Source organism: Sesamum indicum, linkage group LG5 (genome assembly GCF_000512975.1).
Source record: "Sesamum indicum cultivar Zhongzhi No. 13 linkage group LG5, S_indicum_v1.0, whole genome shotgun sequence".
Lineage (NCBI taxonomy): Eukaryota > Viridiplantae > Streptophyta > Magnoliopsida > Lamiales > Pedaliaceae > Sesamum > Sesamum indicum.
The window spans coordinates 6,836,480-6,850,470 of NC_026149.1; the positions used below are offsets into that span (position 1 = coordinate 6,836,480).

A 13,991-nucleotide genomic window follows, 5' to 3' on the forward strand; every position below is an offset into this window, starting at 1 on the left:
GTGTGTGTTGTTTTGGGGGGGGGGGGGGGGGGGGGGGCATGGCATACCAGTCCTCTTTGCGCGGCCATCCTCGTCGAAATTCTTGCTTGCTTCACCACTTTCTAGTTCGTCTCTAGTGGTTGCGGGTTCTATGTACATGGAGCGCCTTTTCTGCAACTCCGCTTCCATTTCTGTGTGTGTAGTGTGTTTTTTTGAGAGGTTATGAGAAATGGTTTATGATCTGAAGGAGGGTAGAATATATATAGGAGTGAAGAAGCGAAAAATGAGGAGATGGGGACAACAAACAACTCTTAAAAGGGGATCAGTTGAGGTAAATTCTAACCCGAATCAAATTTGACCGGACTAGAATTTTTCATAATTTTGTAATAATTTTGAGATCAAATGTATGAAAGAACAAGTGTTGAGGTACGAGGAAGTGGGAAAATGTAATGAAAATTTCTTGCCTGAATTTAGTTACTCAAATTTGTTTGCTTACGTGGATTATTATTGTATGGATATGTCATGTTTATTGTGTAAATCAGTCCTGGCCTTATTATGGATTCCAGTTCAATACTAATGTATTTGGATTCAATATTTTTTCAATTTATCAATCGTAGGGTATATATTTAAATTAACGGCAAACATTATTGACATTTAGTCCCTAATTTGTAAGTAATTGCCTTAAAGTCCCTATTGTTTAAATTGCATCCCTCTTTAGATCTTTGAGTCAATTGTTCATGAAAAGTTTTTGCACAAAATTGTCAATACATAATAAAAGTGTCAAGTGAATTATTATTAGTGGGCAATTAATTTTTAGAAAGTTTACAAAATTAAATATCATGAGACGGTTCTAATTTATTTTCCAGAAACTAAAAATGTTTACTTTCCCCATATTCTCTGGAATGAATGAAAGGTTATTTATAGTGTGAGTGGTAGTGACTAGTAAAGGGAGTATTGGAGTGAGGTTTGAGTGTCTTCTTAGAGGGTGCCAGGGCGCTGTATCATGCGTTTTGCCATGGCTTAGGAGTTGCAATATGAATGGAAATTCATGGTTTTAATTCAATTCATTTAATTTTGGGTTGGGTTGAATTTAAATTTTTTTAATATGATTTTGTTTAAATAAATTTAAATAGATTATGAATTCTAATGGATCCTAAATGGGTTCGTGTTTAATTTTCTATTAGTTTAGCAAAAGTAATTTTAGTAATATAATAGAATTGATGAAAAATATTAGTATAATTTATAATTATGAGTTCATTATGGATTCCATATGGGTTGGTGATGGGTTTTAAGTAGACTGATGATGAGTTCGGTATGAGTTGGTGATGGATTTTAAATGGACTGGTGATGTATATATAGTAATGGGTCTTAAGTTAATTAGAATTGATTTAGTTGTACTATATATATATATATATATATTACTAATTATTTTTACATATATAACTTTTCACATTTTTATGAGAAACAAAATTTTCAAAATTTATTTAGTAAATTATTATTTTTTGAATTAATAAGAAATAAATTAAAAAAAGTAAATTTTTTTATAAAATAGTCAAAACTTGCAATTTATATGTGAACATTTAAAATTCTGTTTTTTTAAAACTAATTATTATTGCACGCAATCTCTGCGAGCATATAAAAAAAATGTTGTATGAGATGAAGAGAAATTATTAAAATTGATTGAGATTAAAAAATATGGGGTACATTGAGAAAGAAAAATAAATCATAATTGAAAATTTATTAAAAATATGGATGTTTGTAAGTAAAAGTATAGACATCTACATCAAATGTAAAGTAGAAAACAATAAGTAGATTATATGTAATATTAAGTTAAGACTTGGTCTTTAGTCATTAGCTCATCCCACTATTTCTTCAAAAGTCCACTTTCAAGTGATGTTTTGGAAAATCATTTTTCGAGTGGGTTGGAGTCTACAAACGCAATTCTCCATACCCCGCTTTTATGATGCACACAGAAAACTTTGTGGGAGGTAACCATTGTCATTCTCATCCAATGAGATCCCCAACTTATTTTACCCCGCCTCTTCATATGTTCCCAAGGACTCCAAGAGAATTATGTTACTCAACATTAAGGCCCACCCATCAAACATGAGTATATTCCATTTGTTCACAATAACAGTGTAGCTTTGTTCTATTCCGCATCACATTATAGTGGATCGAAGGCCTGCAATTATCAAAACTATTTGATTTAACTCCACTTTGGGCCTAATGTTTACTTGGACCATTCAAGTGAAAGTTTAAGTTTTTTGTGATCGAGACCTCATCATTCTAGTACGTTGCGTGCTAAAGTTTTATTGATTGAGCATGACGCATTCCAAACACATCATACAACAAAATTTAAAACATTAACCACATGAAAATATAAATCTAGCACGCCCCTGTTAGATGATCACAAGCCTAATTCTAAGACTCATTATGGTCAATCTAGGTGCGGCTTAACTATTACAAAATAGCAACCCATTTTCATTCTAATGGGCCTTCCTCTTTATTCTTCTTCCACTGGGGGTTTCATCCAACTGGCTTGCGCCTTCATCTCCATGGAAGCTTACATTTATTCAAAATAAATAAAACATCACATTTCTAACTATACTCATTACTGAAATTGAAAACTCCAACGTCTTCTTATTTTAAGGCTAAAAACTAAAAAAGGAATATTAAAATAAAGAGACACGCAGGTCTCGCCCAACATAAAACTAAACTGTACATTTGGTAAATTGGTTTTGTTATAATCCCCATTGTTTATCCAATAAACAACAATTATCACATTTATATTAAATATAAACATGTTAAGAAAATAATATATCCATCCGTTAACCATTGATATCCAATATCAAACACCATAAACATAATTAAATATAGAAAAAATAACATACTAATAATGCAATTTTAAAAAATTGATATGAACCATACATCCAATGTATTAAAAAAAATATTTTTTTTTGTTTGGAAATTATTTTCAAATTAATCTAACGCACAATTTAATTTTATAAAAATTCCGTTTAACTTAAACTAAAATTCGACAAAAATAATCATTTCAAAATCAACGGAAAGCAAGAAAATCAAAATTTCCAAGAAAAATAATACAAAACGGCCCAATTATCCAACAGGCAGACGACCGTCTTTAGCCAGCCATGCATGGGCATTGGCCCCTGTTGCGCGCTGCTTGCCATTGACCGACCAGCAAGGCAGTAACGACTATGCTGCTGCATTTTTCAATTTTTTCTTTTTTTAAGTTTCTATTATTCAAAAACTGAAATAAAACATGCCTTTACAAAAAATTCAAATTTAATAAAGATGTATAGATATCCCTAATTTAAAAGAAAATTTTATATATATTTTCCTGAGCACATAATCACGCTTCAAAGCCATATAATATGCTTTCCAAAAGTATATCAAACATGTTGTTCGTGCTCAAAACATAAAACAAGTTAATCTAGCCACAACACCAAACTAGACTCTTTTATCACTGAAAGAATCGGTATGGTTTCAAGAACGTGGTAGAAGCATAAAATAAAAGAAACTCCTCCTCAACTTGCTCCAACTTGCACTCAACCTTGGACTTGGACTTCAAGTCATGGACTGATTTTGATTTATTTTTTATGTAATCAACCCAAGTCCAACCAATATCTATAAATTTAAAACTAGTCTAATTAATTTTAGGCCTTATTGAAATCTAAAAGTTTATTTAATCCAATTAAATAAATATAAATCCAAAGACTAACTAATTCATCCAATCAATTCATTAAACCACACCAAATAAATTAATTTAATTAATTTAAAGGTGTTAAGTCCAAAATTAAATAATCTAATTAATTAATTCTTGTGGTATCCTTCCAATGGATTTTTCCAAATAAATGATCTAATTATTTATATTATCCTTGAATTAACTGATTCCAATTTAATTAACTCGTTTCTTTTAGAATTAATCATAAACTAATTCTATTGATTTGATAGTAATTTGTGTGTAACTATACGTTGGAATGGGCGACCAAAAGTCAAGTTGGATTGGTTGTTTTTCATTCGCTAATCTTTATCAAATAATATTGAATTGCTGAATACGGTTAGAATTCATCAAGTTGGAAGTATTTTTTATTATGCTTACCACAAATATTGGATGGACTTTCAATGTCATAACAAAATACTCATAGACTGAAAGGTTAGACCTTTGGAGTTAGGTTGTGCATAGGTTTGGCATTTATGAAACCAACTCCTGTGGATTGGTTTGAAATGTTCTTAGTTGAGAAATTCGAGACAGGGCATCAAAGGTCCTATAGAGACTTATAGTAAGTACTGCAGCCGTGTTTCATTGGCAGGAGATGTAAGTCGTTTATGCAGTTTTAATAAGTTAGTTGGTAAGGTAGTCAACTGACTAATTTGACTTGCAAGAATCATCACATAGAAGCTTCTTAAGGCTTGATCGGTATGACAGGGATTTCTAGTTCTGATAGTACGAGATTAATCCTTAGACTTGAGAAATCATGGAAGTCACATCCATCGAAAGGCTGTGTCTTTGGATATGGTGATCGATGACTGTGTCGTGATGCATGATCATCATAAGCCCTATCTAGTGCAATCGAAGTATATAGTGAGGACAGTAGATTCCAAGAAATGATATGTCCCCTATCAGTATATGACAGTGAGATTTCCTATGTGCTCAGAGATGGTTTAGATTCTAAAAGTACTTGGCCAAAGCAATTGATCGATTAAGGATAGGTCACTTAGACCGGATCAGTAGAGTAAACGCATCTCGTGTATCAAGCATAGTTGTCTAGTCAAGGATGGGAACCGACGCCCAATTTTATGCCCTAAACTAAGGTTGGGAGACAGTTGACAACAAAACTATACTCGTATGGATTTAGAGCCTAAATGTTTACACTGCTATTCACCTAGTCTCTAGTGGCATGGACTGTTTTCAGATGGCCACCTATGGTATTTTTTGGCCTTTAATTTTATTGTACATCAAACTTCTGGGAAATAGATCAAGGGCACACCCCTTTTCGGGATTGATTGTATGCTTAATAGCTTTATAATTTATATTTCATATTTCATGCTTTCGCCAAGCTTTATAAGTCGATCCACTCCCTTTTTTCTTTGGGTTCACCCTCAATTATACATGAGCTAGTATCCAACATAATTAATTAATTTTAATTAACCATTAATTGAAATCGCCTATCACCATAGGTGGCCATCTATGAACGATCCATGGCACTAGAGACTAAGTGGACATTTAGCCTCCCATATTCCATATAGGTATGGTCCTTCCGTTGATCATCTCCTCACCTTAGTCTAGGGCATGAAATTGGCGTTGGTTTCCATTCTGGACCAAGCAGCTAAGCTTAATACTTGAGTTGTGTTTACTCCATTGATCAATATAGAAAACTATTCCCTATTTGACCGATCACTATGGTCATAGACTTAAAGAGTCTAAACCATCTTAGAGAGCATAGGAGATATATCCTTCTTAGATTGGCAGGGAACAGATTCTATTTTGAAATCTACCATCATCACTATATACTCCTATTGCACTGGGCAAGGCTTATAACGACCACATCAAAGACATGGTCATCTCTAGCTCGATCCAAGATACACCATCATATGCATGCGACTGCCATGATTCCTTAATTCCAAGGACTAACTCGTATTATCAGAGTTAGAAATTCTAGTCATATCGACCAGGCCTCTAAGACTTCCATATGCGAATTCATACGTCTTACTAAAATTGCATAGATGTCTAACGTGTATCGCCTATGAAACATGATACTCATCTAATGAATGAAATACTTAGTTCAAAGCTTCTATACGACCCCCCATGCCTAGTTTCGAGATCCTCAACTTTAAATATTTCAGACCAACCCTCAAAAGTTGGTTCCATAGCTGCCATCCAATGCGCACCCTATTACATGGTTATTCAATTGGCTATGAGCATTTGTTGTGATGTTAAAACACGGCTTCACGTAATCAGTAAGCACAACAAATACATAATACCACAAATAAACGCTGACTGCATTCATCAAGTTAATATCACATTAATAAAGATTATTAAAAAGTTCTCAAAATTGCTAATACAATTGGCTTTCTGGTGACCTAGTTTAAAAGTAAAGTCACCCGAAACACAAGGCTACTGTAACTCCTCAAGCTTTATTGTATTATCACAACATGAGAGTTCAAGTCATATCGATAATGTCCATAAGCTTTTATATAACAACTCTTTGTGAGTCAATTCAGTACGATAACCCTTTGTCATCAACCTACTAAAAATGTATAGATGTCTCATGCTTGTCGCCTATGAAATATTGACACCCATTAAATGGATTCAGTACTTAGTGCAAGTCTCTGTAGAATCTTTGATGCACAATTTTGAAGGTCCTAGAGTTGAAATTTTAGACCATCCCCCAAAAATCAGTTTCATAGCCGCTATCATATGCGCGACCTAACTTCATTGATTATAAAAGATAGTTGGGCTTTGTCCTTAACATGCATAATAAGCACTGTGTAAGTGAAGCACAACAAAGAAGGCCAAAGATAATTTTACTTTATGCATTACATTAGCACTATAATGAATAAGATTGTCCTCTACCACATATGACAAGAGGCCAACTTATTGACTTGTCGATCACCTATTTCAGAAAAAAAATAAATCATCATAGGTATGGTTCATGAAAAAATATGTTGCAACAGCTTTCAAAAGTAGAGATGGGGTAAGCTGTAGAAAATGTAATGAAAATGACATACAAACGACACCAACATATACAAACATTAATTTTCATCAATTTAAAACTCTATTGTGTATTCATGTATCTAAACATTAAATAATATTCAATTATTTGTAAATATAGATTATTATTAAATATCATCCAAGGAGCTGAAAGTGCATTGATTACGATGTTTGAGGAAGCAATAGCCGTATATGTGGGACGCCCTGTAGATTGATTATTATCTAATATCAAATGAAAATGTAAATTTTTACTACACCGCTTTTCCTTATTACACTCATTATTATAAACATGACAATCTTGGAGGAACCATGTTCTAGGAATTATTTTTAAAGAAACTAAAGATCATGTAATGTAATATATTAAATATTTTAGGGAGAACATCAGTAAGAAACTTGTACAGAATTTTGATTTCTCACTATAGTCAACAAAAAGGTTGAAATGATCAATAGCAAGCTGAGCGTCATAATAGAGGTAATTGAAAAAAAAAACATCTATCAGAAAATAAGGAAATTGAAAGATATCAACTAGGACCAAAAACAAAACTTATGAGCAAGAAAGGCAACACATCAATTGAAATCGGTGACAAAGATGAGGTGATCTCAACGGAAGAAAGTCCGAAGAAAAATAGAGGACTACGCAAACAAGAACAATTTGAGATATAAATCTCGAGCAATGACGAAAAAACTTTACACAATTTCAAAAAAAAAGTATGGGACAAAATTCATTAAAAAAAGCAAGAAAAGAGTACGTTACCACGAATCAAGATCAAAACAGAGAAAGAGTAATGAAGATGACCATATATTTATGTTATATTGTTATTTATATTTAGTAATTTTAATTTATTTAAGTTTTTCTATATATTTGGACTTGTTTCAAGTTGACCACCCTCTTGATAATTCATTTCTTTTATTCAAGTTAATTGATGTATTTTTATATAACACATTTTAAAATAATAATATTATTTTATTAGAATTATATGAAGCACGTGCATGTGTAATATAAATTATAAATGTAGACCCATCAGTAATTTACTAAGAAATGGTTGTGCTATGGATAACTGACTGTTGATATATTGTGGTCTCGTTCTGTCACATTTTCAGAATTTTGCTTGCTCTAAATGGAGAACTGCTCTCTACCTCAGGACGCTTTGTTCCTTGGTTTCGACTGTTCTACTCAGTGAGTAACTCGATCCTCCTTAGTGTCTCCTGTTTAATTTATACTTTAGTAGAAAAAACCGTTTTCAACACCTATTTCCCAACTCAAGAACTGGTATAGTTTGAAGTTGCTTCTGGGTTTCACTTAAATTTAACAAATATATGGTGTGGATGGAAGTATCTGGATCTAGGCATGATAGCTTTTTATTTTTCTCTTGTGCCTAAGCTGATTATTTCTTGGGTTGCTACTTTACTGGTTGTTGTCCAGAAGTTTGGCCTTTTGATAATTCGTTTTAAAGGTTGAATCTTTTACTGATATGGGCATACATTAGGTCACTGAAGGCAACTGTATTAGATGCAAACCTCAAAATATATGCTACGGCGGTCGTGAATTTCGACAGTGAATTGCCCCATTACAAAACTAAAGATGGTGTTTACCGGGATCTGTTGGTGAATGGGAGGATCGTTTCACCCACTTTGATGTGGGTGGAGGCTTTAGACCTCATAATTCAGAGACTTGAAATGTCGAAATTGGACTTTGGAAAGATTATTGCTGTTTCAGGCAGTGCTCAGCAACACGGTAGTGTTTATTGGAAGAGAGGGAGTTCAGTGGTGTTAGCATCATTGGACTCCAAGAAAGCATTGGTGGAACAACTTGGTGATGCATTTTCGGTCAAAGAATCGCCTATTTGGATGGACTGCAGCACCACGGAGCAGTGCAGAGCCATTGAGGAAGCTGTAGGAGGTGCATTAGAGTTGTCAAAGCTTACGGGTTCTTGTGCACATGAGAGATATGCAGGACCACAGATTCGGAAAGTGTTTGAGACACAACCAGAAGTGTATAAGAATACGGAGAGGATCTCGCTTGTTAGTTCTTTCATGGCTTCTCTTCTTATTGGGGGTCATGCTTGTATAGATCATACTGATGGGGCGGGTATGAATTTGATGGATATTAAGTTAAGAGCTTGGTCGAAGAAAGCTTTAGAGGTTTGTTTCAGGCATTTTGTCATACACTTCTTAGGCTTATTGCATTTCTCTCGCCATTTTTCACCACATAGTGCCTTTGATGGGCTTAAGCTATTATTCTTATGTTTCTAGTTTGTTTATGTTAGTATTTTGCGATGTTTGTAGGCCACAGCCCCAGATTTGGAGGAAAAACTTGGAAATTTAGCACCGGCGCATGCTGTTGCTGGTCTCATTTCCAACTACTATGTGGAAAGGTTGGTAATGCATTATTATCTGCTATGTATATTTTCATAAAATTTGCACTCTTCAAGTTCTTGCTGTTAGATAATCAATATTCCATCCACAAGGTTAATTAGTCTTCTTGTTATATGACCAATATTCTATGTATAGGATTAATTGCACCCAAATCCCCTCTAAAAATATAGAATTACATTTCCCCCCCAAAAATTTTGAATTTATACCTACACCCTTCCAACTTTTAAATTCTTTTGAGAAAATTGTAATGTCATATTTTATTTTTTGGGAATCTAGGTGTAATTAACTCTCAACCTATACTGTAAGGGTTAAATGCAGTTTACCCCTTGTGATATGTGAAATGAGCAAATAAACCTCTATAAAAAAGAATTAGCACCCCCTCCCCATGTGTTTCGGAAAATGAACAAAATTACCCCTATCAATGGTTTAGATAGGGGGTAATTTGCTTTATTTTTCAAAATATTGGGGGTAATTTGCTATTTTATTTTTCACATGAATTTTTTTGCTCGTTTCTCATACCACACAGAGGAAATAGCATTTGTCCCTATACCTGTAAAGCATGAGTGGCTTGAGATTTTCTGTGTTTTAAACGTTTTTGTTTGTTTAACTCTCTGATAAGGTATATACTAAGTAAGTAACTTAAAGCTCAATGTTTATGAGTTGTTGATCGCGTACAAATTAAATGGTGGCATATTATGATGAAAATTGAAATAAATTAATCTATGTCGATTATCAGTATTATTATAGTTAATTCATATAATTATATATATGTTTTCGTTTATTCTTTACTATTACAACTTCATGAATAACATGGGATTTTTTGAACTTAATTTTTTTTTCTAGATGTGTGATGCCCCTTGATCTAGAAACACACTAGCGGTAGTGTTCTTAAGTTTGAAAGCCTCAGAAAAACACCAAGGCCACATCGAAAGGCACACTAATGTGAGGATAATATTAGTTATATTCATTAGAAAAGTTTCCCACATCGAAATGCATCAGTTGGTGATACAGTTAACTCATTTTTCAGATATCACTTCAAGAGTACTTGTCTTGTTGTTGAGTGGTCTGGAGACAACCCCAACAGCTTAGCAGGTGAGTTCATCCCTTTCTACATGGAATTGCCCATCCAACCTCCTTTCTTTGTTTCTTTGCATCCTTTCCGTATCTTCCATGCAACTCATCCATCAATCATCTGGTGAACTTGACATTGTTTGAACTAGTCCATACATGGATTAAATGCTATCTACCCCTCAAATATGTGAACTGAGCAGATACCCCCTGTAAAACAAGAATAAACAAGTTAACCCTTATATTTCAAAAAATAAAGCAAAACCCTCTATCATTGGTTTAGATACGGGGTAATTTGCTTAATTAAACATAGGGGGCAATCTATTTTTTATAGGGGATTTTTTGCTACATTCTCATATCATAGGAGGATAAATTGCAGTTTTCCCCAATAGCCTATAGTAAATGAAGATCAGCTAGGCGAGGATGGTGGTGGGTTTTTTTTTTTTTTTTTTTGAGGGAGGTTGTTGAAGTAGGTGACTTATGTTCTCAACTAGTAGCTTGATAGTTGATCTCCAATGTTTAGTAACTCTACTTTCATCATTATCCTTTGTTATATTTAATTTTCCATATAACTTAAAACCATTACTTTAGTTTAATCAGTGGGTATGGCTCAACACTGGTATCCTTCATCAGAAGTCATTTTGATCTTGGTGCCAATTGCTCTTTTTGCATGGTAATATTGTTGTTATATACAATATAACAATCTTATTACTGAAATTAAAATTAAACTGTAAGATCTGATATTTCTCTTTCTCAGGCATCGTCAAGTTCCTGCTGTAATCCTATTAATGCATGCAAAAGCTGAAAGTATATTTATGAATTATCTATTGAAACTTGTAGGGTAATTTCGTTATGTAAAGTTGATTCTCTTGGTGAGGAGCAACATAAAACATTAGTTGCGACACAGGCAGTGGAAAATATTAGATGTAAGAAACTTGAGTGTTCAAGTAAATATGCTTCTTATAAAGTCTCCAAGTTAAGATAAAATGTGCAATGGATGTCCCTCATTAGCTCATCTTCATATGGATGGCCGTCCTAATGTAGTGTCTCTTCCCCGAAGCAACCCCCCCAAGTTGGTGATGTTATATTTGCAAAGGTTAATTGAATTAGTCCTGTAATTTAGGGTGATTGGCATTTTAATCTTTTAACTTTAAGCACTGGCGATTTAGTTCTGTAACTTTTCAAAAAGTCACTGTTTTAGTCTTCTAGACAGATCTGGCAAAATTTGGACGATTTTACCGCTCTACAACTTTAAAATGCGTATTTAGTCCATTCTCACTAATTTTGCATTTCTATGCATATGTTACTCATACTCGCTGAGAATGGTATCAGAGCTTAAGTCTATTAAAAAAATATTTTTTTATATTACAGTTAGATATGTTACCACTACAGGATGAGATTTTTTCAAAAGTATTGAGGCGAACGAAAGTTCGAGTTATAATATCAACAGGGAATATTTCCAAACTCTGTAAATACAAAGAAGAAATTTTGTTATTGAAATTCTTAAGAAATGTGACAACAGTCCAAGAAGAATTGACTTGGATCTTCTCATGGAAGAAGAAAGAGAGGAATGGTCGAGGAATTTCGAAGTCTGCTAGATACTGCCAGGAAATGCTGTGAAGAGCTTACACTCCACTGAAGTTCATGGTAGAATCCCATCAAGGAAAAACAGAACGAGTACATTCCTTCCCCAATACAGTTCCAAAAATTATGATTCAAGGAATTGACTGGAAAGAACTCGAGCTGGATACCTCGAAGATTTCACAAGATCTGAGCAAAATTTAAAAGACAATTCAAGGCTATGGACATAGGTTAACCTATATGCCTATAAAAATAGAAACTTTGAGCCAGAATGTGGATGAAATCCTTAAGATCCTCCTGGATCTACACAAGGATCTTGCAAATCTGAAGACTGAAGTTACAGATCTAAAGAGAAAGCAGAGAAGAAACCCTGAATCATCCAGATCCAGTAACTCTTCTACATCAGGAGGGAAAGGCGATGGAGATTCTAAAGCAAAAAATAAGAGATAATCTGATCCTTGAAGCCATAGAACTCGACCAAAAAAACTTTATAAGATTATTGGAGTTAAGGTTGGAGGGTTTTGTGAAGATCGGATAGTATAATACCCTAGAAGGCACCAAGGCTAGTATCATTGCTGGATATTCAAAAAGCACAATGGTAGAACGGTTAGGAAGGCTTATCAAGATTCACTTCATAGGAGATGAATACTTCGAAGGAAGTAGAACGGAGAAGGCTAGAGAATAGGCACAAGCTCTCTTTGGCTTTCAATTAAGGAGTACTTGAGCAGTACATAAATATATTTATTGGTTTCGCAAGTATTTTTGTTTAGAGCGGAGTAGCAATAGAAGTAGCAGCTCCTATGTTCTTTGCAAAGATCTGCAGTCCATGGAGGGAAATATTGATCCAATCATACAAAGTGATTAAAGACAGTTGGATTCAGTAGCAAGGAAGATGTCTTTTGCTTAATGATAAATTGAAGGATTAGTGTTATCAAGCATCAATCCAAAAGAACATGAAGAGAATGAGAGGTAAAATAAAAAAAACTCCTATACGTTGTGATAACAATGATTTTCCTACCGTTATAGGAGAATTGAGCGAGCCAAGGAAGATAAATAAGCAAAGTAGTGACTTCTACCCTAGTTCTAAAAGAACCTCTTTCAGGCGGAGATCATGGTAGTCCAAATAAAAGAATAGATCATACAAATTTGGACATAAAGTTGGACTAACAAGGGCCTCATCTCAAGGATCTAACAAACGGAGACGAGATCAATGGGAAGAACTCCTATGAGGAGCACTTTCAAATGAGCCCATGCTAGAACTAATGAAAGTTTCAAAGACTGCAACTGTTGGATATGCGGAGCAAAGGGACATATATTTCCAAACTGCCCGCAGAAATGTGGTGAATTAAGAAAATTTGAAGCCACAGATAAAATTCTAGATGCAGTCTATTATCGCGATTTGATACCCATATAACAATTCGAAGATCTTCCTGCAAATGAGAGACGAATTTGGATGGATTTTCAACCGAGTCAGAATAACTGCCATGAAGAAGATAGGCTCTAGACATATGAAAATCTGGAGGGTTCTTTTCTATGATGCCGGTGTCAAATAGAACCATTGAAAGAATCATGCGTCAAGATTCCCACCTTAGCCCATACGATGGATTTAGGGTTGGAGGAATCGATAAAGTTCTCAACCAAATGGAACTGAACCAGAGGAAATATCATATAATTTACAAATCAAGTTGAGGTGAGTTTGATATTCCCATTGAACTTACTAGTAATATGATGGAAATACAACTTATTCCTAAAGAAGAATTCTTGAAAAATTAAGTAAGCTCAGAAAAGAAGTAGCTATTACTATAAAATGAATCCATATAGGAACTACTAAAGTAGTAATAAAAGTAACTTTTAAAGAGTGTATTGATTCAGAAATACATTTATCAATATTGGATTGAAAAATCAATAACTAAAGAGATGGTTATCTTATGATAGGTAACCTGTATGCAGGATTGCATACAACCTAGTAGACCAAGATTTTAGTAGTCTTAACCATTCATAAAGATTTTAAAAGAAATGATCTAATGAAAGAGGGAAATAGACCATATTCTATAAAATATAGTACAACTTATGCCCTTTTCAGTACACATTATTCACATTTGTTTATTAGGAAAGAGTATATTGAGATTTCTAGAATTTTGAAGTAATTTGCTAAGGTAATGACACTAAATTCAATTAGGATATCTATAATAGGTGGTGTCGATATTGTAATCAAGGTTCAACCAGTTAAGATCGAGCACTAAGCTCTAGAACT

The 13,991-nt window shown here is 33.9% G+C and overlaps 2 protein-coding genes across 3 annotated transcripts in view; one reads left to right on the forward strand and one right to left on the reverse strand.

The window, feature by feature from the left end:
• The window catches only part of LOC105162187 (amino acid permease 6), a 10,957-nt gene extending 10,658 nt beyond the window's left edge, over positions 1-299 (reverse strand). Inside the window, exon 1 of the mRNA XM_011080155.2 lies at positions 48-299. Within this exon, the coding sequence (XP_011078457.1) occupies positions 48-168 (121 nt within the window). The 5' untranslated portion in view covers positions 169-299. The remainder of the gene's footprint in view (positions 1-47) is intronic.
• Positions 7,766-13,991, forward strand: part of LOC105162188 (xylulose kinase) — a 31,688-nt gene continuing 25,462 nt past the window's right edge. For both annotated transcript variants that reach the window (XM_011080157.2, XM_011080156.2), the window contains exons 1-4: positions 7,766-7,889; positions 8,200-8,854; positions 8,999-9,087; positions 10,116-10,180. In XM_011080157.2, coding sequence (XP_011078459.1) covers positions 7,831-7,889; positions 8,200-8,854; positions 8,999-9,087; positions 10,116-10,180 — 868 coding nt within the window. In that variant the 5' untranslated portion in view covers positions 7,766-7,830. The remainder of the gene's footprint in view (positions 7,890-8,199; positions 8,855-8,998; positions 9,088-10,115; positions 10,181-13,991) is intronic.